Below are 26,023 nucleotides of genomic sequence, written 5' to 3' on the forward strand. Positions count from 1 at the left end.
CAGCTATCCCTTGCCAGAGCTGTATGAGCATAAGATTCTATTGTAAGGTTTCGATAGTAAAAGGATCAAGAAACCTCGCCACGGCAGAGCTACCCATCTTTTATGGTCATGCCTTTGATCTTTTCACTATCGTAAAATTGTATAATTAGAACCCAGTAGTGAACGTGATTGACTGCTTGACACTGCCCAGGCCAAACGGCTAAAGCTGGAACCATAAAAGGAGGCACGAATGTTGGTCTTAGGTCGTAGGAGAGAGATAAGTCAGGGTTTAGTGATATTCCTACGTTTAGGTGCTGAAAAATTCCAAATAGTACGAAAATTGTGACATTTTGCTGGCGGCGAACCGATACGGCTAAAAATATGAAGAATTAATTGCGCACAAATAAAAGCATATCTCGAAAAATAAGGTTTGGAAAAAATCACAAAATCGTACCGGAAGTAGAAGAAATGAAGGCCGATTTTTTAGCTTTTATCTTTTTGGCAACACTGGCTTAAACAGCTCACCCACGTTTCGTGTTTTGTTTCACTGTAAAACATCTTCAGTTTGGTCTATTATTTAATCATGAATCGTCTTGAAAACGAACAATGCTTGCAAATTATTGAATTTTATTATCAAAATGCGTGTTCTGTTAAGAAATTTTATAGCGCGCTTCTTCCATTTTATGGTTAGTTTAATCGACCCACTAAATTTCGCACCAAATTTCCATTGTTGGACATTAAACCACCAACACCCTTACAATAAATGCAAATGTAGAGTGCGATGTGAAGAAAATATCGCAGCAGTATCGGCCAGTTATAATAATGATCATCAGTTATCGATTCGTCGCCGTTCGCAGCAATTGGGCCTATGTTACTCAACAAGTGGAAAATTTTGCGGAAGCATTTAGGATTTGAAGCCTTTCAAAATAGGGCTGGTGCAAAAATTGAAGCCGAACGACCTACCGCAACGCAGAAAATTTGGTGATTGGGCTCTCAATAATGGGTACTCAATAAGCAGAATTGTCGATTTTGGAGTGAAGATCAGCCAGAAGCATTGCAAGAGCTACCAATGCATCCAGAAAAAGTTACAGTTTGGTGTGGTTTATGGGCTGGTGGCATTATTGGACCGTACTTCTTCAAAGATGATGCGAATCGTAACGCAACTGTGAATGGTGAGCGCTATCGTGAGATGATATTCAACTTTTTGTTTGCCCAAAATGCAATAACTTGACTCGCACCACATGTGGTTTCAACAATACGGTGCCACATGCCACACAGCAGGCGAGTTACATATGCAAACACCTTCCCACCTGATAAATTCGAAGAATTCTTAAATGCAATTAATAAAGCCAAACATTTCCAAATAATTTCAAACATACCATATATAATAACAACTAAATAAATCAGCATATTTTAATCAGCCTATAAACAATTCGTACTAATTTCAATCAGCTCATAATATTTGCCAACTGACTGTCGCCAAATAATCAAAATTGCAAGTTAATTCACGTCAGCTAAGTAAGCATTATTATAAGAATGTCGATTTACATGTTTGAAAATTAAATAAAGACAAAGAGCGGTCTAGTTTTGGCTATGGTTTCGAGCAGTACATCTGTTAAGTTCGTTTTTTAAACACGCTTTGGCAACGGGGGCATATTTTAGTGGGGGAGTCGGTTGGATCCTCAAGAAAGGATTCAGTGAAACGTTCCACGTACACCTCGTAAATGTAAACGTTTTGTACAGTGAAAGCTAAAAACAAAACCGCAAACGGTAAAGAAATAAAGAACCTTATAAATAAAAGCAGGCACTACAAAAAAAAAAAAGTAAAGTGAGCACTTAACCGAAACCACAGACAGACAAATTTAATAACATTTTCTGTGCAGTGAAAGTAAAAAAACAGAAGTGAATCGCTACTTAAAGCTTTACAGACAAAGAAGACAACAAGTGTTTGATCAACAAAGGATGACAGAAGGACAGGCTCAACTACAGAACAACAATTAGTAGCGATGAGACAGGCATACCTTGAATTGAGTATTAGTATAGACGGCATCCAAAGGGAGAGCACAATGAAGACAATAAATGGCCTGCCTATATTTACGGGAACCGGCGAAATTACTATCAACTCATTCTTCCGCAGCACCGAGTACATTTTATCTACAATCAACAACAACGAAACTAAAAAGGAAGCAGTATGAAGCATATTTGATCGGACCAGCAAAGAATGTAATCATCAATATTCCAAAACCTAACAACTGGCAGTAAATGAAGGAAACGCTGAAATTACCACCCCACCAGCTCTAAAGAAAAAGACATATCTCCAAGACATCAAAGATGTTTGCTTAAGTTAGGAGAATATGATTTTAATATGGAATATATCAAGGGAAAAGAAAATCAAGTAGCAGACAGTTCATTCAGCCGAAGAAAACTTACAAAAGCATTTCTTTATGAAAGAGGAAATAGTTAATACATATAGAACCAAAATAATTATTACCTATAACAAAACTGAAGAATTTAAAACACTACATAGAAAAAATATCATTTTTGTAGCCGAATCAGACTTTGAAAAAATGGGAGACATATTTAGGAAGAATATAACAAAAGGAATTGTAGGCATTTATTCAGAACTATCACAAAAAAATAAAGTTCAGGAAAAGACAATGAAATGTTTTCTAATAATACTAAGTTAAAATTTACAAAATGTACAAGAAGATACCGACCCAGAAGCTGTAGAACAAATTTCTTTATACCATATTAGAGAGAGCATGCATTCAGGAATAATTGAAACCTACAACAACATCAAAAATAAAATATATTATCAAAAATTATTATTGGGTTGCCCAAAAAGTAATTGCAGATTTTTTAAAAGGAAGTAAAAGCTTTTTTAAAAAAGCTTAGAATGAACTTTAATCAAATATACTTTTTTTACACTTTTTTTCTAAAGCAAGCTAAAAGTAACAGCTGATAACTGACAGAAGGAAGAATGCAATTACAGAGTCACAAGTTGTGAAAAAATTTGTCAACGCCGACTATATGAAAAATCCGCAATTAACTTTTTGGGCAACCCAATAATTGCCATTTTGTTCGATAACCTTTTGCCATCTTCCTGGCAAATCTAGTATTCCACGCTCATAGAACTTCTGGCCTTTATCTGCAAAAGACTGAACCAAGTGCGATTTTATAGCCTCATCATTGCCGAAAGTTTTACCATTTAAGGAGTTCTGCAAAGATCGAAATAAATGGTAGTCTGATGGTGCAAGGTCAGGGCTATATGGTGGATGCATCAAAAGTTCCCAGCCAAGCTCACTTAGTTTTTGGCGAGTGACCAAAGATGTGTGCGGTCTAGCGTTGTCCTGGTGGAATATGACACCTTTACGATTGACCAATTCTGGTCGCTTCTCCTTGATGGCTGTATTCAATTTGTCCAATTGTTGACAGTAAACTTCCGAATTAATCGTTTGGTTCCTTGGAAGCAGCTCAAAATATACCACACCCTTCCAACCCCACCAAACAGACAGCATAACCTTCTTTTGGTGGATATCAGCCTTTGAAATGGTTTGAGCTGGTTCACCATGCTTGGACCATGATCGTTTTCGACTAACGTTGTAGTAAAAAATCCATTTTTCATCTCCAGTTATGATTCGTTTTAAAAACGGATCGAATTCATTGCGTTTAAGGTGCATATCACAAGCGTTGATTCGGTTTTTTAAATGAATTTCTTTCAATACATGTGGTACCCATATTAAAATTGACGCCAAACAAACAAATGTAAACAAAATTTCGCGCACTTTTTTTCTAAAGCAAGCTAAAAGTAACAGCTGATAACTGACAGAAGAAAGAATGCAATTACAGAGTCACAAGACGTTGAAAAAATTTGTCAACGCCGACTATATTACTACTATATTACCGACAATTACTTTTTGGGCAACCCAATAGAATTAATTCAACTTGTAATAAATCAATGCGTCAGGAAGTACAATATGATAGAAATCCAATTAAAGCAACATTTTCTCAAACTAAGAAATGAAACGATTTAATTTTTTGACAGTAGTCGATACATTTTCTGAATTTGCAGCAGTTTATCCATTGAATGACAGAAATACGATAACTATTATTGAAAAATTAGAAGAACATTTCACTAAAATAGGTAAACCAAAGAAAATAGGAGCAGACAATGAATTCAATTCTATCAGACTAAAAGAATTTTTACAAAATGAAACCATAAACTTACATCTAACTAAACCAAATAGGCATACGGGAAATACGGACATAGAACGTTTGCATAATACAATAGCAGAAAAATTTCGAATTTTGTACAAAATAAAAATAGGACACCCCAACAAAACCACTTATCCAGAAGGCAATTAGAAACTATAATGAAAGATTTCACTCAACTACAAAATATACACCTAAAGAGATTCATCAAGAGGAAGTACACGAAAGTAAGGTAAAAAATAATATTGAGGAAAAAGAAAGAAAAAAAAAAGCAATTGATAAACTTTACAGTTCTAGAGAAGAATATACGGAAAAGAGAAAGGAAGGATATATAAAGAATTATATGGCTCTTAGACACAAAGAACAACCAAAATATAGGAAATCAAAATTAAGTAACATCCATTTTGGTAACATCAAACGACCACCAAAAATTGCAGGTGTGGACAGTGATGACTTTGATGTTCATGACGACAATGACTCACGGGACAATGACAACGTAGCATCTAACTGAGCAATCTGGAATTATTGACTTACAAATAAGAGACCAAGACATAGTTATGGACAGTGACATAATTTTACACTGAACAAATAGAAAACATTACTAATTAACGAAATGACAGACGATATTATATTAATGATTACAAGTAACAAAAATATACTATAAACTGAATTATTGTGACAAGAAATAATACCAATAAAGACAAGACAAAAACGAGGACTATAAAAGCAGTAGGTACTTAATCTAAGTGGACATTTGGAAACATGGATGATTATGATAGACAGAACATACAAAAACATGTATTACAACCTAACGAAACATTAAATGAACAAATACATATATAAACAATCATTTTAATTTACCAATAGAACAAATAAAAAATATTGTAAAAGGCGATAGAAAACAAAATGAAAAAATATGTAAATACTACAACAAAAATGGAATATCAAGAACACCAACAACATATGTATGTACTTACAACAAACGACAAAAATTCAATTGTTAAAAAGCAAAATAGAACAAATACAAGATAATGTAGTTTCAGCTAAGTATGGAATGCAAATGCCCATGAACATTCCACTAAGGAACAGGTGCAAACTTCTCACATATCAATGAGTGCAGTCCGATTCAAGTTTAAGTTCAATGATAAGCTTTTATAGCCGGGTCCGAACGACGTGCCGCAGTGCGACACCTCTTTGGAAAGTAGTTTTACATGGCATAGTACCTCACAAATGTTGCCAGCATTAGGAGGGGAAAACCACCGCTGAAAAATTTTTTTTCCGATGGTCTCGCCAGGATTCGAACCCAGGCGTTCAGCGTCATAGATGGACATGCTAACCTCTGCGCTACGGTGGCCGCCAGTATGGAATAGTTCCTTAAATATTCTAACAAATAATGAAATCACCAAACATAATATTGATTTTAACAAACTAAAATATTTACAACAAGGAATAACAACTTTTAATAAAACTTATTTAATATTAGGAATAAAAATTCCAAAAGCGTTAAGAGAACAATTGTACCATTACCAAATACTGAACAAAAAGAAATACAAGCACAAAATTGAAGAAAGTAAACATTTTAGATAATTAAATTCAGCACTCACTGTATAATAACAAAAAAAAACTGTAAACTAATAACTAGCAAGGAATTGAAAATTATATCCTTAGACGAAAAAATAATATTAATTAAAAATTCATCATTCATGTTTTGTCAGTGATAGACACAACACGTATTCTGCGCTAGACAACTTTCTTTTGTTTTTGAATTAAATTCGTACCAACAACGTGTGTGACACCCAAAATATTCACCTGTGACAAATATACACTAAGTGCAAGTGCACCCAATCTGCATATAAGCAATACACACCCATCGCTACATAGACAAAACAAGTCTGCGTGCTGAGTGCACTGCTTGCACTCAGTATGTCGACGAGTGATGTACAGAACAACAACAACAGCAGCATTGATGATGAAGACGATGACTGGCAACGTGTAACATCAAAACGAAAACATACAGGGTCTCCAACTTCAGTAAAGCAACATGCCAAACGTTTTAATGCTGATGATGTGCCTTCAACATCAACCAACCGTTTTGTAAGTCTTGCAAATAATATGGAACCTGACAATGATGATGACGATGATAATGCTACTACCCAGCCTGAGGAACCGAAGCCGCCTCCAATCTTTATTCCTGATGTGGCAGATATAGCAAAAATGGTTGCTAGTATAAGTAAGATTATAAGTAGCAATAATTTTTCTTTTAAATCACTAAGAGACGGTCAAGTTAGACTAATTACAAAAAACGTAGATTCGTATCGAAAAATTATAAAATTTTTGGAAAGTTCTAAAAAAGCATTCCATACGTACCAACTTAAAAATGAAAGGGCTTATAAAGTTGTAATCAAGGGTCTACATCATTCAACTTCGACCTCTGATATCAAAGCTATGTTGCTTTCTTTAGGACACCAGGTGCGCAGTGTCAGGAACATTATCAGCCGTCAAACGAAATTACCGCTACCAATGTTTTTTGTAGATTTGGATCCCAGTCCAAATAACCATGAGATTTATAATTTAAAATCATTTGATAATGCGATAATTCAGATTGAACCCCCAAAGCATTTTGACGACATAGTGCAATGTTTTCGCTGCCAGGAATTCGGCCACACTAAGTCTTATTGCAAAAAGTCTTTCAGATGTGTGAAATGTGGGTTAGGTCATTCAACAACTGAATGTACTAAAACTCATGAAGTTCCCCCAAGGTGTGTAAACTGTTTACAAACCCATACAGCCAACTATAAGGGATGTCTCGTATATCAAAATATGCTGAGAAAAAAAACGAATGCAGTGAAGAAAAAAGGGAGTTCGCAACCAAACTTTGACGCTCGCAGCCATCAATATGATTTTCGAAACCAAAATAATTTGCCAAATATGTCCTACTCAGAGGTAACCAGAGGGGTGGAACCAAGTCCAAATAATCTATTGCAAAAGATTGAAGCCATGCTTAACAAACAAATTGAGTTGACAAATACCCTCATCAACATGATGTCAATGATCATGAATAAATTATGCAATTAGATCTAATCATATCCATATGGAACGCCAACGGCGTTACCAATCATTTAAACGAAATCGAATTATTTCTGAAACTAAACCATGTTGACATTTTTTTAATTTCTGAAACTCATTTAACGAGTAGATCCTTTTTTCGAGTGCGTGGATATGACCTAATAGGCTCTAATCACCCAGATGACAAGGCCCATGGAGGTGCTGCCATTTTGATTCGGAGTAGTATTAAATACGAAATTTCTGAACCACTTCACGAAAAATTTCTTCAGGCTGCAGGTGTAAAAATTAAATGCAACAACATCGACGTGGAAATATACGCCATATATTTTCCTCCACGGTTCAGCTTGAAATGCGAAGATTTTGAAAAGTTTTTTAGAAAGTTGGGCAACAGATTTATAGTCGGAGGAGATTACAATGCCAAACACCCGTGGTGGGGTTCTCGTTTGACTAATCCTAAGGGCAAGGAACTGTATAAGTGTGTTGTTAAGAACAACTATTCAACTTTGTCAACTGGAGCCCCAACATACTGGCCAAGCGATCCGAGAAAGACCCCGGATCTACTCGACTTTGTCGTTTATAATGGCATTTCTGGCACATCTTTTGATATTAAAAGTTCTGATGACCTAAGTTCGGATCACAGCCCACTCATTGCCAACTATAAAACGTTACCTTCATTGAGGAGTAAAAACTCGAAATTGTTAACCTACAGCTCGGATATCGAGGTGTTTCAATCATGGATTGAAACCAACTTATATCTTAATACCCAAATAAGGAATGGTGAAGAAATAGACCAGTCAATAGAATCATTTAATAGGCTAATACACGAGGCTGCATTCAGGGCTACACCTGAGCATACAACTTTTGTTTCTAATCTGAAAATTTCCACTGAAATAAGAAATCTCATAAGACAAAAAAGGCGTTTGAGAAGAAGATGGCAGAAGTCTAGAATACCTTTCCATAAAACTACATTTAATCGTTCTGTTAGAAACCTGAACCGGTGTATTAAGGATGCAAAGAATGAATCCGTGGGAAATTATTTAAGCAAGCTGCACCCAGCTGGTGACAATGACCATAATTTGTGGGTAGCCACAAAATACCTTAAAAGACCACAAAAGAGGAACGTACCAATCAAAAATTGGTCTGGAACCTGGTGTAGAACGGATAAGAGTAAAGCGGAAGCATTTAAACATTTTTTGGAAGAAACTTTTACGCCCTTCTCTTTTTGTTCCAGTTCTGACAGTGATGCAATCACCGAGTATCTAGATATTGCATGCCAGATGTACAAACCAATAAAGCCTTTTCGTTCTAAAGAAGTCGAGAATGAGATAAAGAAGCTTAACCGCAAAAAGTCACCTGGATACGACAATATTGATGGAAAAACATTAAAATCTCTCCCTAAAAGAGCTATAATTTACATAACTATATTATTTAATGCAATATTGCGACTATCATATTTCCCTACCCAATGGAAATACGCAAAAATAATAATGATTTTGAAGCCCAACAAACCCGAAAACGAGGTAAGCTCATACCGACCTATAAGCTTGTTGCCTATACTGTCGAGGCTATTTGAAAAGTTATTTCAAACAAGGCTCCAACCGATAGTTGAATCAGTTAGAATACTACCGGAACATCAATTCGGATTTCGACAAAGTCATGGCACTCCTGAACAATGCCACAGGATCATTAAAAAAGTAAGAGAAACTCTAGAAAACAAAGAATATTGCTCTGCAGTTTTCTTAGATGTAAAACAGGCATTTGATCGTGTATGGCATGATGGCCTTTTATATAAGCTGAAACAATTGCTCCCGGCCCCATTTTACTTACTTCTAAAATCATACCTCCAAGAGAGGAAATTTTATGTTAACATTAACGACGAAGATTCCGTCTTTGGTGCAATAAGGTCTGGTGTACCACAAGGTAGCGTGTTGGGGCCAATATTATACACAATATTTACATCTGATATGCCATCTAGCAATCATGTAACAATTGCCACATACGCCGATGACACTGCTATTTTAGCATCGAGTAAATCGCGTACAGAAGCTTCGGACATAGTGCAAAGGGAACTTTACGAAATCCAAAATTGGTTGACAAAATGGAACATAAAAGTTAATGCCGAAAAATCTACTCATGTAACTTATAGCCTAAGGATGGGAGATTGTCCTAATCTACTGCTAAATGGTGTTGCTATACCCACTGCGAACAGCGTCAAGTATTTAGGCATACATATAGATAGACGCCTAAATTGGCAAACACATATAAAAGCCAAAAGGAAACAGTTGAATATAAAAACTAAAAGACTATATTGGTTGCTTGGACCGAATTCAAAACTCAGTTTAGAAAACAAGATTTTGATCTACAAAACGATTTTAAAGCCAATCTGGACCTTTGGAATACAGCTTTGGGGAACAGCAAGTAATTCAAATATTGAAATCTTGCAGAAATATCAATCAAAAACACTTAGATCACTTGTTAACGCACCCTGGTTTATGACAAATTTAAATATACATAAGGATCTTAATATTCCAACAGTACATGAAGAAATCAGAAAATACAGTACAAATTACCTAAGTAGACTCAGCAACCATCCAAATGTATTAGCTATAACACTTTTAGATGATAGCGATGAAACTAAAAGACTTAAAAGACTGCATATTCTTGATCTCCCATTTAGAAAATAATTAAATTTTTGTTATTCTCATATCTTAAGTTAATGATGTAAACTATCATATTATTATAAACTAAAATGAGTTTATTCTGTTAAAAGAATAATATATCTTTGTTTTAAGTTCAATAGAACTTAATATTTCTGTCATTGTTATAAATTCATAAAACTTTGCTTATTATTTCTTTGTAAATAGATTGCAAATAAAGAATACTTTAAATAAAAAAAAAAAAAAAAATTAAAAATTCAGTAAATTTATTTGTAAACAATACATGTAATAAAAATGATACTATTTTGAATGGAAATAACTTACTTCAATTTAACAATCGCTCAATAAAAATTAGTGATTACTACGATATGAGCTTACGATATGATGACATACACAATTTAACAGAGAAGCTAACATTTGAGCGAATATATGATAAACTTTCAAAATATTTCGAATTTGAAGAATCATAATAAAATCATTAATGGATGTAATAATTCATCATATTTACAATAATATTAATTATTTTCATATGGAGGACAAAATGTAGTCACTTCAAAATAAATTTGAATAATAGAATTCAGGAGAATTCTGATCTAAAGGGGAGAGTAGTTACATATGCAAACACCTTTCAACCTGATAAATTCGGCATAATTTCAATCAGCCCATAAACAATTCGTACTAATTTAAATCAGCTCATAATATTTGCCAACTGACTTAAGGCAAATAATCAAAATTGCAAGTTAATTCACTATGGCTAAGTAAGCATTATTATAAGAATGTAAAGCGATGTTTGAAAATTAAATAAGACAAAGAGCAGTCTTGTTTTGGCTCTGATTTCGAGCAATACATTTATTGTTTTATTTTTTTTAACGCTTAGGCGACAGGTGCATATTTTAGTAACAATGGACTTATTGAGACGCGAGTTCGGTGAACAGTTTATGTCACGTTCGGGACCGGTCAATTGGCCGCCTAGATCGTGCGGTTTAACGTCTTTAGACCATTTTTTGTGGGGCAATGTTAAAGTTTATGTCTATACAGACAAGCCCGCTTCAATTGACGCATTGAAAGACGGCATTGAAGCATTTATTCTTGAGATACCGGCCGAAATGCTGGAAGAAATATGCCAAAATTAGACTAAGCGGATGGATCATTTGAGGCGCAGTCACGGTCAACATTTGCATGAAATAATCTTCAAGCATTAAAATTTGTATCGATTCAAATAAAGATTTCATGAATTTTTTCTGAATTTTATGTGTTTTTTTTAACTTTCCTATAGCTCTTACAAAATCACAAAAATCAAATAGTACTATTTGGTACCGTATGCGTAGCACGGTTTGTAAAATAAAAGAAATAAAAACACAACCAGAAACACATGCATTGGGGAAAGTACAGCTTATAGACACGGTTGTCGTGCGTGTTTAACCATAGAGGCACTTTCCGCAATAAATTCGGTATAAGTACAACATAGCCTTCACACCTAATATGGCTTATGAGTAATTCTAAAAAACATTACGAAACGCGTCCCATAGTTGTTGGTGTGTGTTACGATCTTTGAGATCGCCTCGAAAGAGAAACAAACAAAAATTGTAAAATTTAATAATCTTCGCCCTAGCAAGCAAAAAACTTGAAACTGGCAGCGATCATCGATCACTGAGCCCGTCTAGAAAGAGTACAAACGAAAATTGCAAATAATTAAAATCATTTTCGCCCTAACAAGCAAAAGAACTTGAAAGTGAAAGAAGTTCGGCGGAGCATGGTCGTGATTTTAAACCTGGGCACACGGAGCAGCGCCAAGAGCTGTTGCCGTTGTCGGGCGTTCGAGGTCATCAATAAAACTTCTAAAGGGTGCACAGAAACATGTGTAGGCCATGGGAGTAGTGTAATTGTGTAGACAAAACATTTTCCATTACACAAACACATGCATTGCGAAAGAAACAGCTAGACGACAGGGTTGTCGAGCATGGGTAATATGGTATTTGTATCATAGAGGCGTATTCGCAATAAATACGAAACAAATGCAATATACCAACGTACGGCCCTTGAAGCCTTCACACCTAATAGGGTTGAAAAGTCTTCTAACGAAAGACGAAACGCGTCCCATAGTGGTTGGTGTGTATGGTGATCTCTGGCTTTCCTTTTCCATTGCAGAAAAATCTCCTATCATTGAGCTCGTCTCGAAAGAGAAACAAACGAAAAAAATTTGAATGCCCTAACAGGAAAAAAATTTTGAAAATGAAAGATTAAACAGAGAACCGCCGGGATTCGAAACTGGGCACACGTAGAAACAGCAAGAGCCGTTGCCGTTGTCTAGCGTTCGAAGCCATCAATACAACGTCCAACAGATGCACAGAATCATGTGTATATCATGAGAGTAGTGTAATTTGTGTAGACAAAAAATTTGCCATTACACAGAAACACATGCATTGGGTAAAGTACAGCTAATAGACAGGATTGCAGAGCGTGGTTAATGTGGTATTTATATCATAGAGGGGTTTTCCGCAATAAATTCGGTATAAGTACAACAAACCAACGTACGGTCATTGAAGCCTTCACACCTAATATGGCTGATGAGTAATTCTAAAGCAAATTATGAAACGCGTCTCATGGTGGTTGGTGTGTGTTGCGACCTCTGGCTTTCCTTTTTCACTTACAAAGAAAAATCTCCGATCATTGAACTTGTCTCGAAAGAGAAAGAAACAAAAAACACAAATGGTTTTAGTTTTAAGCGCAATAATTATTTGGGTAGATTGTCGTAAGCAATAACCAAATAACCAATCACCAAATCTTAATCGTTAGAACCAAGTAACGAGTAAATGAAGTAAAGCAAAGCCTGGATGAATAAAAGCGGCTTTAAGCCAGAATGCAACGCGGTAGAAGTTGTAACTACTTTTTGTGCAAAAGCACAAGGTCGTTCGGAGAAAGTCGATACAAGAAGGCGTAATGTTAAGGTTATTAGAATTAACTGTAGATAAAGACACCGCAAAAATGGAATATTAATTTAAACATAGTTCGTAATTTAAAATTGTCGCTCGCCTTGCAACATCCAGCTATGTTGTAAACTATATTTATTAATAATATAATATACCAACAGTATGTCAATTTCAATTCAATTTAAGCTATTTTTTCTTAATTTTTATTTCATAAATGCATCTTTTTTTCGTTTTTTCAAATAATTACTTGTGGAGCCGATTTTTATGGTTGGCAGGAGCCGGATACGGCCCAAGCAAATATTGTTTATTGTGCCCAAGCAATTCCAGTTCTTGAATAAATTTGGGCCTTCATTACGCTTGAATATAGCTCAGGCCCGATAATGAAGGCAACATGAGCTGGCTGGAAAAAAATTAGGATTTGCCAGTTGTAGGCTGTCACAGTTTTCTCCTAAGTCTTGACAAGCCGACTCCGTAGGAGTGATCACTTTGATCAAGTCAGTGACCCGTGCCGACACCCTTATTTGGTTTGTCCGGTCGTAAAACAACGCAACCGATAACTGACAGAAAGTCTCCTGGTCTATTACCGCATGTCTCAGCTTCAGGCTTTGAACCGGTGTCCGGAAGACCATGCTGTGACCTGCGCAAGGGTCTATGAGAGCTCTGACAGGAATTGAAGGGTCATGAATTGAAGTGGCATCGTAGATTGAAGGGCAAGTTGGGGTTTAAAAATAGGGGGTTGAAAGCTATTATTTAGCTGATTGGCCACGGGCACATCGGGCTTAGCAGACGGAAGTGACTGATCACCACCTACATGAACTTTAGAAGTTCTAGCCTGTTGGGCTTTCTTGGAAGGACGTGGGGCAAGATCGCGCTGCGAAAATCTCCATTTGTAACGTTTGTGCAAACTTTTCAAGTATTCATCCTCCACCGGAGGCAAAACTGCTGGGCGAGAAGTTTAATTTTCCTATATCTTTAACTGCTGACTCCGGAAAAGCAAGGATCGGAGAAACTACAGGAAATTGACCAGATGTTAGAGCCACATTTGTAAGTAACATGTGTGTGACTTGTTTGAACAGTTGAGTGGAGCGGACATTTTGTTATTTTGCTCCGCAAGAATTTTTCAGTAACTCGAAATAGGTCATTAAATCACTCAAGAATAGCTATGATAGTGGCATCCATTAGGCGGTTGATGATTTGCGTCAGTTTCCAATGGAGCGGCAGTTCCAGAAACCGGGAGTAGGCTTAGAATGGACGCCAAACACCCAACAGCTGCAGTGATGCTATCTGGTCGTATCATGTTGTCTGCTACTGAAACCTCGACTTGTGAAGCGGCTGCTCCAGGCTCCACTAGCCGACAGACGACTGGTCAGCAGGGACTTTTGACGAAGACATCTGATTCGAGTCTTAAGGACAAGGTCGAACCTATTCTATCTTCGCATGCCTATAATTTGCCTACACCATCGACCTCCCTCGGCAAACCAACACGCTCTTTAAGAGGATGGAATAATAGAAGGCGCATCGCTCTGTTTTATTGACAGGCTTGGTATGAATAATCCTAAGACTCACACTAATAGGGAGAGAGACTCCCTAAATTGGGCACGGGAATTCACTGCACAGGCTACCCCAAAGACTACACGTCTAGATTCGGAAACTGCACAGCAGTCAGCCAAAAGGCTGCGGTCACCTGAAGGACATACTTCAAGTGACCGCAGTTGTCGACAAGGGAGAAGAACACGGGTGCACACATAGGAATAATTGGAGTGGGATAGTCAATAGTCTCCTTCAGTTTGTGACGTTCCAGCCTGGTATCCGGGCCCATACAGACTAATTGCCTTCGTGGATCAACGTTCAATTGAAATGTATCGTTGTGTGCTAAAAGAGATTGGTGAGATCTGGCCAGGTGCAGCACTAGATTTAGTCTAAAAGGAAAATATTTCTTCTCGACCAATCGCGCATGCTTGGATAGCAAGGATAAACTCAGATCCTGAATTCAAACTTGGAAGACTAAGGGAATGTAATCCAAATCTTTCAACCACCAACTGGAAGATTGGTAGATTGGATAAGGCTGATGGTGCCCGGAGACATGAAGTATTCGTACTAAATTCCGGCTGTCGCAGACCTAAACAAGACTGAAGGAGTTGAATCCTACGGGATCAACAAGTTGAAACTGAAGGTCTGTAGAAGCGGTGGGGTTGGGGAATCAGGAGACGACTTAGCAGTTGTTTCCCTGCCACGATCAAGTCAGGCATCGAAACGGGACCCCACAAGACCGCTCCAGTGGTGAAGGGCGGAACTCAAAAAGTACTTCGACAGCAGCATCTATTCAAGCAACTAAGGAGGAATCGTCCACACCGCAAGTATTCAGTGTCCTGAGGAGGAGTGGTTCCACTGCGTTTTCATCTGCCCCTGGATACGTACGGTAGCTCATCATGACAAGATCTAACGAATCTTGTGAGGATTCCTGGTGGAATCAGAAGACGAGGCTAACGTGACGGTGGTGGAAATTCTGAATCCTAACTATGGTTCAGATCCTACAGATAAATATCCACTATGGTAAGGCCGCTTCGGCGACACTAAAGGTCCTCCTGATGGCAGGAGGATTCGAAGTGGTTCTTATCCACGAACCATGGCTGTGTGGAGGAAAAGTTTGTGAACTAAGAATTCCGGGATTTAACCTTCTCAATGGTACGGGGAATGGGAGACACAGAGCCTGTATTCTTGCAAAGAGTATTATAACTTTTTCTTCTTCTGTCGCTAAGCACTGAAGATTTTGTAGTGGCCAGCCTTGAAATAAACAAGTCTCATCACTGGCTGGCTTCCCTATATATGGCACACGATTCAGAGATGCTGCCTTCAAACCATAAGTCGCTGGTTGAAGCCGCTTCTGTAGGTAGAGTAGAAAGGATTCATTGTAGGAAGTGATGCAAATGCACACGAAAGGGGTGAACTGCTTATTGAATATATTATAAGTTGCAATCTGGCGATTTATAATAAAGGGGATAAACCGACCTTTATTACCAGGAACAGATATAAGTGGAAGAATATGAGACTGCGAAGCGTTGGATGACCACAGCTTCTCTGATTATCGTTATAATAGTTTCAGCCTTGGAGAAACTACTGAAGTGGGGTCCCTCGACTAAATAGAAGAAAGGCGGATTGGGATAAATCTCGGCACAAGTTTTGCACGTCTATTCCATCTAGACCAGAAACAGGAGTGGAAACTACGGAGGATATAGACGTAGTGGTCAAGTGAATTACGAAAGCCCTGAGTGACTCGCTTGTGTCAGCATGGAAGGACTGCAAAAAACTCTTCACCAGAGCAAAAGCCACAAGAGCACCACACGATTAGGAGCAAGACAATATAAGGGCTAGCTTAGAAAGGCTCAGAACAAATCCTGGGTAAAATGCTGCAGCTCCGTGAAACATACATCTGAGGCCTCTAGGCTTAGGAAAATTCTGTCGTCGAGACCTATTACGGTGGGGTATATCCAGAAGTCTGAGAATGTATGGACAATGTCTAGTGAGGAAACACTAGAACTACGTGTTAATACACATTTCCCCGGAAATTCTCCAACAGACAACGTGGCGCCAAAAGAGGTTGTCACTGCTATGCATTCGTCGGAGGCTATTAGAGAAATTGTGTCTGAGGCGAAAATCCCTTGGGCGATAAGAAGTTTCGACTCCTTTAAGTCGCCAGGCCCTTACTGTCTGTGTCTGATAGATTGGTTCCTTTGCTTAGGGAGATATACTCTGCTTGTATCAACATGTCATATATAACTGTGGGATGGAGGGAAACGAAGGTCATTTTAATTCTGAAAGCAGGGAAACCGAAGGCGAAAGATTTTCGTCCAATTGGTCTGTCATCCTTTATGCTCAAGACTCTTGAGAGGTTGATAGAAACATATCTTAGGGCAAAGATCCCTGGAGATCGCCTGTCGTGGCAGCAGCATATATATTATAAAGGCAAATCCACTGAAACAGCCCTTCACGACCTAGTCAGCTACATTGAAGGTTCTCTCACTGTCAAGGAATTTACAATGGTAGCATTTCTTGACATTGAAGGTGCTTTCAATAATGTAAAACCGACGTCAATCATTGAGGAGCTTGATTTTCTAGGCATCAGCACTGCCGTTAAAACTGTGGATCTAAAAAGATGGGTTTCGTCTTTCAAGATTAAGGCTGGCTTAAGGCGATCAACAGATATCGTCTTCCGTTTTCCATTAACATCAACTACAAATGTTTTTGCTCCTCTAGATAGAACAGGAAAAGGTCCTGTGTATGGAGGTTGTAATGAAGCTCGCACAGCGTCGTTTCGGATGAATACAAATTCTGCTTCTTTCAATGCATTTGGCTCATAAATATTTTAATCGCCATGACGGTTAACCTTCTTTGCTTTGACGTTGTTCATATCAGCTTTAAATTGTGCAACCCAATCAGAACGCAATTTACTAAATTTCGATTCAGTAAAGAATTCACCTGGTAATGTAAGCTCCATGCCATATACTGACGCAGCAGGCGATACGCTTAAATCATGATTGATAGATGAACGTAATCCCAACATTATTATTGGCAAAACCATGGACCAACGTGGGTTTGCGTGACACATTAAAGATGCCTTAAGTGTTCGATGCAAACGTTCGATTTGGCCATTTGACTGGGGGTGATAAGGTGTCGTATGAGTAACACGAATTCCAAGCAACTTTGAAAATTCTCGAAACAGTTCTGACTCGAACTGTCGCCCTTGGTCTGTCACCACCTGAGAAGGCACTCCAAATCTTGCTATCCATCCACTAAGAAATGCTTTAGCCACAGATTCGGCTGTTATGTCTTGCAATGGTATAGCCTCCGGCCAACGTGTAAATCTATCGATACAGGTAAGACAGTACCTATACCCTTCCGATGGCGGAAGAGGTCCAACAATATCGATGCTGACCACTTTAAATCGATCATCCGGCACTGGAAATTGGCCAATAGCACTTTTTATATGACGTCCCACCTTGGCTTGTTGACATCTAAGACAAGCTTTTGAGCCCGCATGAGAAACGTTGTGTATCATATCGAAGACGCATTTTCGAAAACGAGGTGTGATATAAGGTCTTATTTTATGAGTTGACACATCACACAGAACTTTCGTTTTCGAGTCAGAAATTTGGAAATACTTCAGCAGTAAATTTGATGATTGCGGATTTGATTGTAGTTGTTTGAGTTCTTCATCATTCTCTTGATCTTTGGAAAGTTCCGAATAATCCAGGGAAGATGGTAAAGATATTGCATTAAGTCGTGATAGAGCATCTGCAGTGATATTTTCTTTTCCAGGTACATGGCGAATATCCACTGTATGCTGTCCAATAAAATCTAGGTGTCTAAGCTGGCGTGGAGATGCCTTATCGTGACGTTGATTGAAAGCAAATGTTAATGGTTTATGATCGGTATAGATACAGAATTGGCGTCCCTCAAGAAAATGTTGAAAATATTTAACTCCAGAGTACGCCGCCAAAAGCTCGCGATCATAGAAGATGTATCTCGTGCTCTGCTTCGTTTTCAGACGCTACGAGTATATCATCAATATAAGCAAAACAGAAATCCAGTCCCCTTAGAACTTCGTTTATAAAACGCTGGAACGTTTGAGCAGCGTTCGTGAGACCAAACGGCATCCGTGTAAACTCGAACAAACCAAAAGGTGTAATTATAGCCGTCTTTGGAATGTCTTCTTCAGCTACAGGAATCTGAAAGTACGCTTTGACCAAATCGATTTTTGAAAATACTTTCTTACCAGCTAACATATAACCAAAGTCGTGTATATGAGGTACCGGATAACGATCGGGAACGGTTATCTTATTCAGGGCACGATAATCTCCGCACGGACCCCACATACCATCACCTTTTGGAACCATATGAAGAGGACTCGCCCAAGGACTTCTTGATGGTCTGCATATATCAAGTTGCATCATATAGTCGAATTCATCTTTCGCAATTTTTAACTTTTCTGGAGATAGTCGTCGTGCTTTCACTGAAATTACTGGTTCATTTGTATCAATATGATGTATAACTGGATGACTAACGGGTGGTAACTTAATACTGGGCGTAGTAACATCAATGAAATCGGAAACAATTGAATTACATTCTCCTGGCCCATCAGGAATTACCTTCAACGATAAAGTCGGTTGAAGTGAGCAAAATCCAGATACTTTGAGTTTTGTTGTTGAATCGATTAGTTGATTGTTTTTCATATCCACCAGGAGTCCAAAATGCTTCGAAAAATCTGATCCAATTATTGGCTGTGTTACATCAGCTACAATAAACGACCAGAGAAATCTTCGTCGTAGACCGATATTGCAATTAATAACCCTTTTTCCATAAGTTCGTATTTTCGTGTTGTTCGCTGCATACAAAACAAAAGAATTTGACGTTTTGTTTTTTTCATCGTTTCTGCGAGGTAAAACAGATATGTCGGCACCGGTATCTATAAGGTATCTTAAATTTGATTCTGCATCTTGAATAAAAAGGCGACTTACATATATGCCGGCCGCACTCATCCGCCACCTTAGATGAGGTGCCTAATTGTTTTCCGTCGAATTGAACGAGCAGGGCGAACGGCATTTTGTCGCTTTCCGTCCAAATTTATAGTGGTACCAACACACAGAAGATGTTGAACGAGAGCGTGAATTACTTCGTGAACGATGTGTGGAATTCCTTTTTTCGTGTTGACCACCTCTGAACGAAAAGGCATCAATTTTCGATAAAAGTTCACTTACTTGCCTTTCCAAAACCATCAAACGGTTTTCATCCTTAGTTGAAACAGCATTGACTACACCAGAAGCATCAGACTGGTCATGGATTTTATCTGCCATGATTGCTAACTTGTCTACTCCATCATCGCTTACTGACAGTATGGCTCTTGTTGTTGATGGAAGGCGCTGGATAATAACTCTTTTGACACTTTTCCACAGGACAATTCCATCATTTCCCTTAGTAATGCTGAAGGTTTCTTGTCACCGATACATACATTTTCAAAAGTTGTCGAAGGCGTTTTTCCTCAGATTCCATAAATTTGTCAAGCAATGCCTTCTTCAAGACTTCGTATTTGTTGACCGCTGGAGGATTTTTCACAATATGGCTTACATGGTTCAAAATACCGCTTTCCATGGACCCAACTAGCGTATGGAACTTCGTTACGTCGGAAGAAATTCCTGATGTAACAAACTGGGACTCCAATTGTATAAACTATAGCCGCGGATTTTGTCGCCAAAACGGGGGAACTCGAACCGCTACACGGGATAACTCCAATGCATTATTTTCATTTTCAGTAGCCATGCTTGAACAAAATAAAATCTGTATATATTTGTTCGCGGTCACCAATGTGGAATGGATAGATGTGTTCGTAATAAAAACTAATTCAAACTAACTTTATTATACAGAAATGAATTTCTTGTACATTGTCAAAATTATACTAAGCCTATGTGATAAATATTCAGAATAATAAATAAAGTTGTTTTTACGAAATAATAAAATTATTCTAAGGTTACTTGATAAATATTTAAATTAAGAAACAAAGTTATTTTCACAAAGTGTGCCACCACAATCTCAAGGAGGTGTACTGTCTCCTCTACTTTGGATTATAGCCATTAACAAAATATTATTGTCTTTGGAAGAAAAAGGTGTAAAAGCGGGGTGAGCTGACGAAGTGGCAATTTCGGTTAGGGGAAAGTTTCCCAGCACTCTAAGAGATATACTTGAGGAAGCTCTATGTGCAACAGCGAAGTGGGCTACCTAAAATGGTCTAGGTGTAAATCCGAGCAAGTCAGAATTAGTTCTTTTCGGCAGGACATACAATTTGCCTATACTGGCACCTGTCACCTTGGGAGGAGAGAACGTTCCATTTACAGAAAGCGCAAAATACATAGATATTTTGATGAACAGGAAATTGAATTTCAAATTCAACATTCTGAAAAGGGCAAGAAAGCCACCTTTGGCCCTTACACTTCCAAGAGAGCCATTGGCAAAAGTTGGGAGTTTAGATCGCACGTCATGCATTTGGTATATTCTGCAGTTGTCAGACCTATAATGCTATATGATGTTGTGGTCTGGTGGACAGCGCCTCATAAGTCCACCTACTGTTCAATACTCCACCGGATCCAAAGGATGGCTTGTTTGTGCGTCACAGCCGCACTGAGGACGACACCATCTGACACTCTGAATTTAATGCTACATCTAATACATCGGGACATTGTGGCTAGACAAATTGCAGCGACTACTTACGTGAGGCTAAGGGAGCTTTCTCCTTGGTCATGTCGCAGCTACGGACACTGTGTTATCCTTGATACAATAGCCGATGTTGAAGGCAGTGTGGATTACACTCTACCTGAGCCGCTTTTTGATAAAAAAAAGTACTGTACCACTTTTTCTTTCGGAGGCCACCGTAGCGCAGAGGTTAGCATATCCGCCTATGACGCTGAACGCCTGGGTTCGAATCCTGGCGACACCATCAGAAAAAAAATTTTTCAGCGGTGGTTTTCCCCTCCTAATGCTGGCAACATTTGTGAGGTACTATGCTATGTAAAACTTCTCTTCAAAGAGGTGTCGCACTGCGGCACGCCGTTCGGACTCGGCTATAAAAGCTTATCTTTGAGCTTAAACTTGAATCGGACTGCACTCATTGATTTGGGAGGAGAAATTTGTGAGAAAACCGCCCTCGACTGTTGGAGATCTCTCAACGAGATGGCTGAACTGTGGGTGCCGGGCCACAGAAATATCCCAGGGAATTGTAAAGGGAACGAGCTTGCGAGGCTAGTAACTACCTTACACATTCTGGAGAAATTGGAATCTTTGGGTATGCCACTAGCGACATGTAAGCTAAGTTTTCAGGACCAGTCCCGAATGACAAAGAATGAGGGACTGTGAGCATTCCAAAACTATGTGGCCTAATCTAGACTTGAAGGGGTCTACCGATTTGCTGTCACTGGCTAGAACAGACGACGCAGTCATTGTGTCCGTCATGACAGGCCACTGTCTAATCAGAAAACATGCTGACAGACTCAAGGTTGGCAGTAACGACTTTCGCAGAAGCTGCGAGGACATCGAAGAAGAAGAGACTATAAAACACCTTCTGTGTGTGTGTGTGTGTCGCACAGGCAGTCAGAAGGAGTTCCATTTTAAGTTCTTTTTTTTTTGAGAACCCGTCTGATTTACCGAATGTGAACATTCGCAAGATGTTGGGCTTTTAAAAGCGATCTGGGTGGTTCAACGGTAGGAACTTTCTTTTCTGTTCCTGTCGTATCACAATGGACGAAAACGTCTAAGCGAGTCTGATGGCAAGCTGCCACTTAAAACTTACTAACCTAAGAGCCACCGGATCATGAGTACTATCATTCATAGGACAAAGTAGTTGGGAGTTTAAGCAAGCTTCAATCCTGGAAAGGATAGTCGAAAACTCTTCAAGCTTATATTTCAACTTTTGTAGCTGTTTTCGAAAATGAAGCTTAAAACCTTTTGACCGCAGCCTCTCACAGCCCACCCATATGTGGTGCCCCAGCCGGAATAAACTGCCACTAAATGCCATAATACTGATATGCGGAACATATTATTTTACAACTTACAGCACATTATTTCACAACGAACAGCCCTTAGTTCTCAGTCAATTTCCCGAGATGCACCAACAAAATTAGTGCCGTTATCTGAAAATATTGTCCTTGGACAAACACGTCGAGAAATAAAAAAAAATTTCTGTGGAAATTTGCCATAAACGTTGCCGTAGACAAATCAGACGCTGCTTCCAGGTATATCGCCTTCATAGAAAAGCAAACAAAGACATACACGTAGCCCTTCGTAATTCTGCACGCTCGACCGGTAAAAGGCTTTAGGTCAAAGGGACCAGTAAAGTCGACGCCAGTAGTGGCAATTGGTTAGTGGATTCGGTTCTCTCAGGAGGCGGAGCCATAATCTGTGTGCATGATCTCTTCCTATCAAGAAATCACCGTTTGCATCGATTAATAGTCGTACTGACCAACGAAGTTCTGAAAAAAATTCCATACGCAGAATGCGCAATATAAGCGGATTTTCACCATGTATAGAAATCCAGTGGACAAATTTTACCAAGAGTCAAACGAACCTACTCCCATATGTTACTATAATGGGATAACGCTTCGAATAAGAACGCGTGTCCGAAAGAACTAAACGCCTATTCATTCTCATGACCCCTGTGTCATCCAGAAATGGATTCACAGGCAAGAGGGAACTCCTCGAAAATCATCAGAAACTCGTAAAACTCTATCAAGGCACGAAAATCCAGAACATCAACATATTTCGTAAAAAATTAAGCGTGGCTTCTTACAACTCGCATTTCCAAATTGGTATCAAGGCGGGAAGGTCCGGACTATCCCACTTAGAACTGTCTAAACGGAACAAGTGTGGTCCGTGCCACCAGATCTGTTACTCAGCAAGTTCAACGGGAGACACCCTTTGGCCACCCTAATCTGCAGGATTGTCCTGTGACCATCAAAATCCTCTTGGACGGTGTGGACACGATTAGCAACGAATGTAGATGGACTTTTGCGAAGCCAAGAAAGGAGGGTCGTAGGATCCGTCCAACAAAAAAACCTTAGAAAATGTCACCTCCAACTCCCTACCCACAGTTCAAATATATTCAAACAATTCGGAGGCCAATACGGCTACACACAGTTCCAGCCGTGGCAAACTTATCGATTCCGGGGGAGCTACCTTTCTTTAGCAAGAAAGTAAATTCGTAACAAGTTAAACCGAGTTCTTTTCCGATATCTCTTTATAGGCCAACAAAGCATTAAAGAAAATAATAGCTATAGACCGATTCAGACCATATTTGACACCTATATTAAAGGTCATGGGAGAAGCCGTTGTACAAATTTCAGCCAAATCGGACAATAATTACGTCCTTTCAGGAAATCAACCCAGATCAGTTTATATGACACCTATATCAGGTTATGGACTAATTTTAACCATAGTGAGCACAGTTGTTGGAAATCGTAAGAAAACCACCTTATGCAAAATTTCAGCCATATCGAATAAGAATTGAGCCCTCTTAGTGGCTCAAGAAGTCAAGATCTAAAATCGGTTTATATGGCATTTATAATCCCAACCGACCTACACCAATAAGAAGTATTTGTGCAAAATTTCAAGCGGCTAGCTTTACTTCTTCGATAGTTAGCGTGCTTTCGACAGACAGACGATGACGGACATGGCTAGATCGACTTAAAATGTTATGACAATCAAGTATATGGGGTCTTAGACAAATATTTCGAGGAGTTACAAACAGAATGACGAAATTAGTATACCCACATCCTATGGTATGGTAAAATATTATCATTCTCATCAACAACATGAATGTATAGAGAACGCGCGTATGCTTTTTGCTAAGCATCAGAAAAAACATGAAGTGCAACCGCAAAATTGGGGGAATAATCTAATCTAACGAGGTATCCATATGGAGTTTACTTCTTTATAAGTGTTGACAAATTTTCTCCAATCAGAGGATACCATCCCAGCCGATCATATCCAGCCAAATTCGCTGCATTATCAATTTAGCTGTGTTCCAGAGCTTCCACACTAAAATAAAACATATCCAATTGGGCATTCTAACAAATACCTAAAGGTTTAGAGCTGCTAGCTTCCACGAATTCAAGAAGCTTTGCATCTATAAGTTGTCCAACAGATAGACCCTCTAAAATAGCACGGTCATTGGAAGTCCATTTCCTTAATTCATATCTGGCCGATGATAAGGCACCAATTAGCTGGTCGCGTGCGGCAAGAGCAGTCTCTGGTAACCTGTGGTGCATGTGGAAAAACTTCCTCTGTGTTATCAGGCAATAATAAAGTCCAGATGGCTAAAGTAAGGAGCACAATTACCTCCGAAGGTCGCTGCCTGCAGTTCGTAATCTTGAACTGGCTTTGTTGGGGAATCCCTTAAAAATATCCGCTGTAGAGAAGTGTGGGCTGAACCTACTCGAATCTGGCGGTACATTTGTGTAATGTCACAACAGAAGACGAATTTGAAAAGTCGCTATTTCAAAATGGGAAGAACCAAGTCAAGTTGCGACGTAGGATCCACATGTGATATGTCGTTAAAACTTTTTACATTGAAAGATTTCTTAGAGGCACTAAACACGGCCCCAAGTTTTAATGTCAATTTTTCCGGATTAATTACCGGTTGGTGACGCACATAACAAACCGGAGAGTTAGGTGAAGTAGTCGAAGAAATATTAATTTACCACCACGTCGTATTCGGTTATAATGCCAGGCTTCCGTAGAAGTGGCGCTTCGTTACGAAGGAATTGTAAACAATTCATCCATGACAGTCCGAGATCCGAGTGCCCCACAAATTCGGACTTAATAGGTAGATTGACGACGTATCTACCATCTGGGTCCCTACGTGTATTACGTTTATAATTCTCTTCACAACATTTGTCTGAAGGTGAAAAAGAGTCTTGTTTAGACCTTCCTCTTCTGTGAATTCCACGGAAATGGAAAAAACAGTCAGATTCGATATAGGAACTGGACCAGTAATGAGCCAGCCGAAGACTGTCTGCTGTGCTATAAGCGAATCCAATATATCAGTATGAGTCCCTGGTAGAAGTATTCTCGGATAAAGGTCCGAACCAAGTAGAAGATCGACCAAACGACAATCAAAAGCGTAGAATCGGCAACCGAGACATAAGATCCATAGTAACCGTAGATGACGTCAAATTACCAGAGATCCTCGGTACAATCAAACCAGTCGTTTGTAGAACCTATGCATAACAAGTTCATCGAAATAACAAAAACTTCCCCGCTAACCCAGAGCAGCGTTACCGTTGGAAATTTTCAAATGGTGTAATTCGTAAAAAAATGGCATTTTGCTTTTTTGAAAAGTAGCACATTTTTTATCGTTTTTATTAAAAACAAAAAAGCTAAAAGTAACAAAAAACAAAACCATACTATAAACCTTCTGCTTTTTACAGAAATAACATAAGAAAACTTGCTGAAGTTGGTCCAAAATTTGGCACAACAAAAACAAACAATTCAGTATTTTTATAAAAATAACGTAAAAAGGCGTATTAAAGCTAAGTTCGGTCAATCCGAATCTTTGATTCCCACCACCGTAAATCAATCCTAGATTTTCGGTCGAGACTTTTTGAAACCAAAAAGCCAAAATCAAATTTGGACGGACGA

General features: G+C 38.6%; 2 protein-coding genes across 2 annotated transcripts in view; one reads left to right on the forward strand and one right to left on the reverse strand.

The window, feature by feature from the left end:
- The window catches only part of LOC106089744 (fat-like cadherin-related tumor suppressor homolog), a 737,514-nt gene that overhangs the window by 606,449 nt on the left and 105,042 nt on the right, over window positions 1-26,023 (reverse strand). The gene's annotated exons all lie outside the window — the stretch shown is intronic.
- Window positions 5,896-8,802, forward strand: LOC131995161 (uncharacterized). The gene is made up of 2 exons (XM_059363316.1): window positions 5,896-6,421; window positions 8,489-8,802. Exons 1-2 carry the CDS (start codon window positions 6,115-6,117, stop codon window positions 8,518-8,520), a joined length of 339 nt encoding a protein of 112 aa, XP_059219299.1. The 5' UTR covers window positions 5,896-6,114; the 3' UTR covers window positions 8,521-8,802.

The sequence above is a fragment of the Stomoxys calcitrans genome, chromosome 1 (assembly GCF_963082655.1).
Source record: "Stomoxys calcitrans chromosome 1, idStoCalc2.1, whole genome shotgun sequence".
NCBI classification, from domain to species: domain Eukaryota; kingdom Metazoa; phylum Arthropoda; class Insecta; order Diptera; family Muscidae; genus Stomoxys; species Stomoxys calcitrans.

Excerpts from the sequence above, each read along its gene's own strand:
- LOC131995161 (XM_059363316.1), top strand. The coding sequence starts at position 6,115 with ATGTCGACGAGTGATGTACAGAACAACAACAACAGCAGCATTGATGAT. Across the intron at positions 6,422-8,488 it reads AAAAATGGTTGCTAGTATAA|TTCTGACAGTGATGCAATCA; the intron begins GTAAGATTATAA and ends TTTTTGTTCCAG.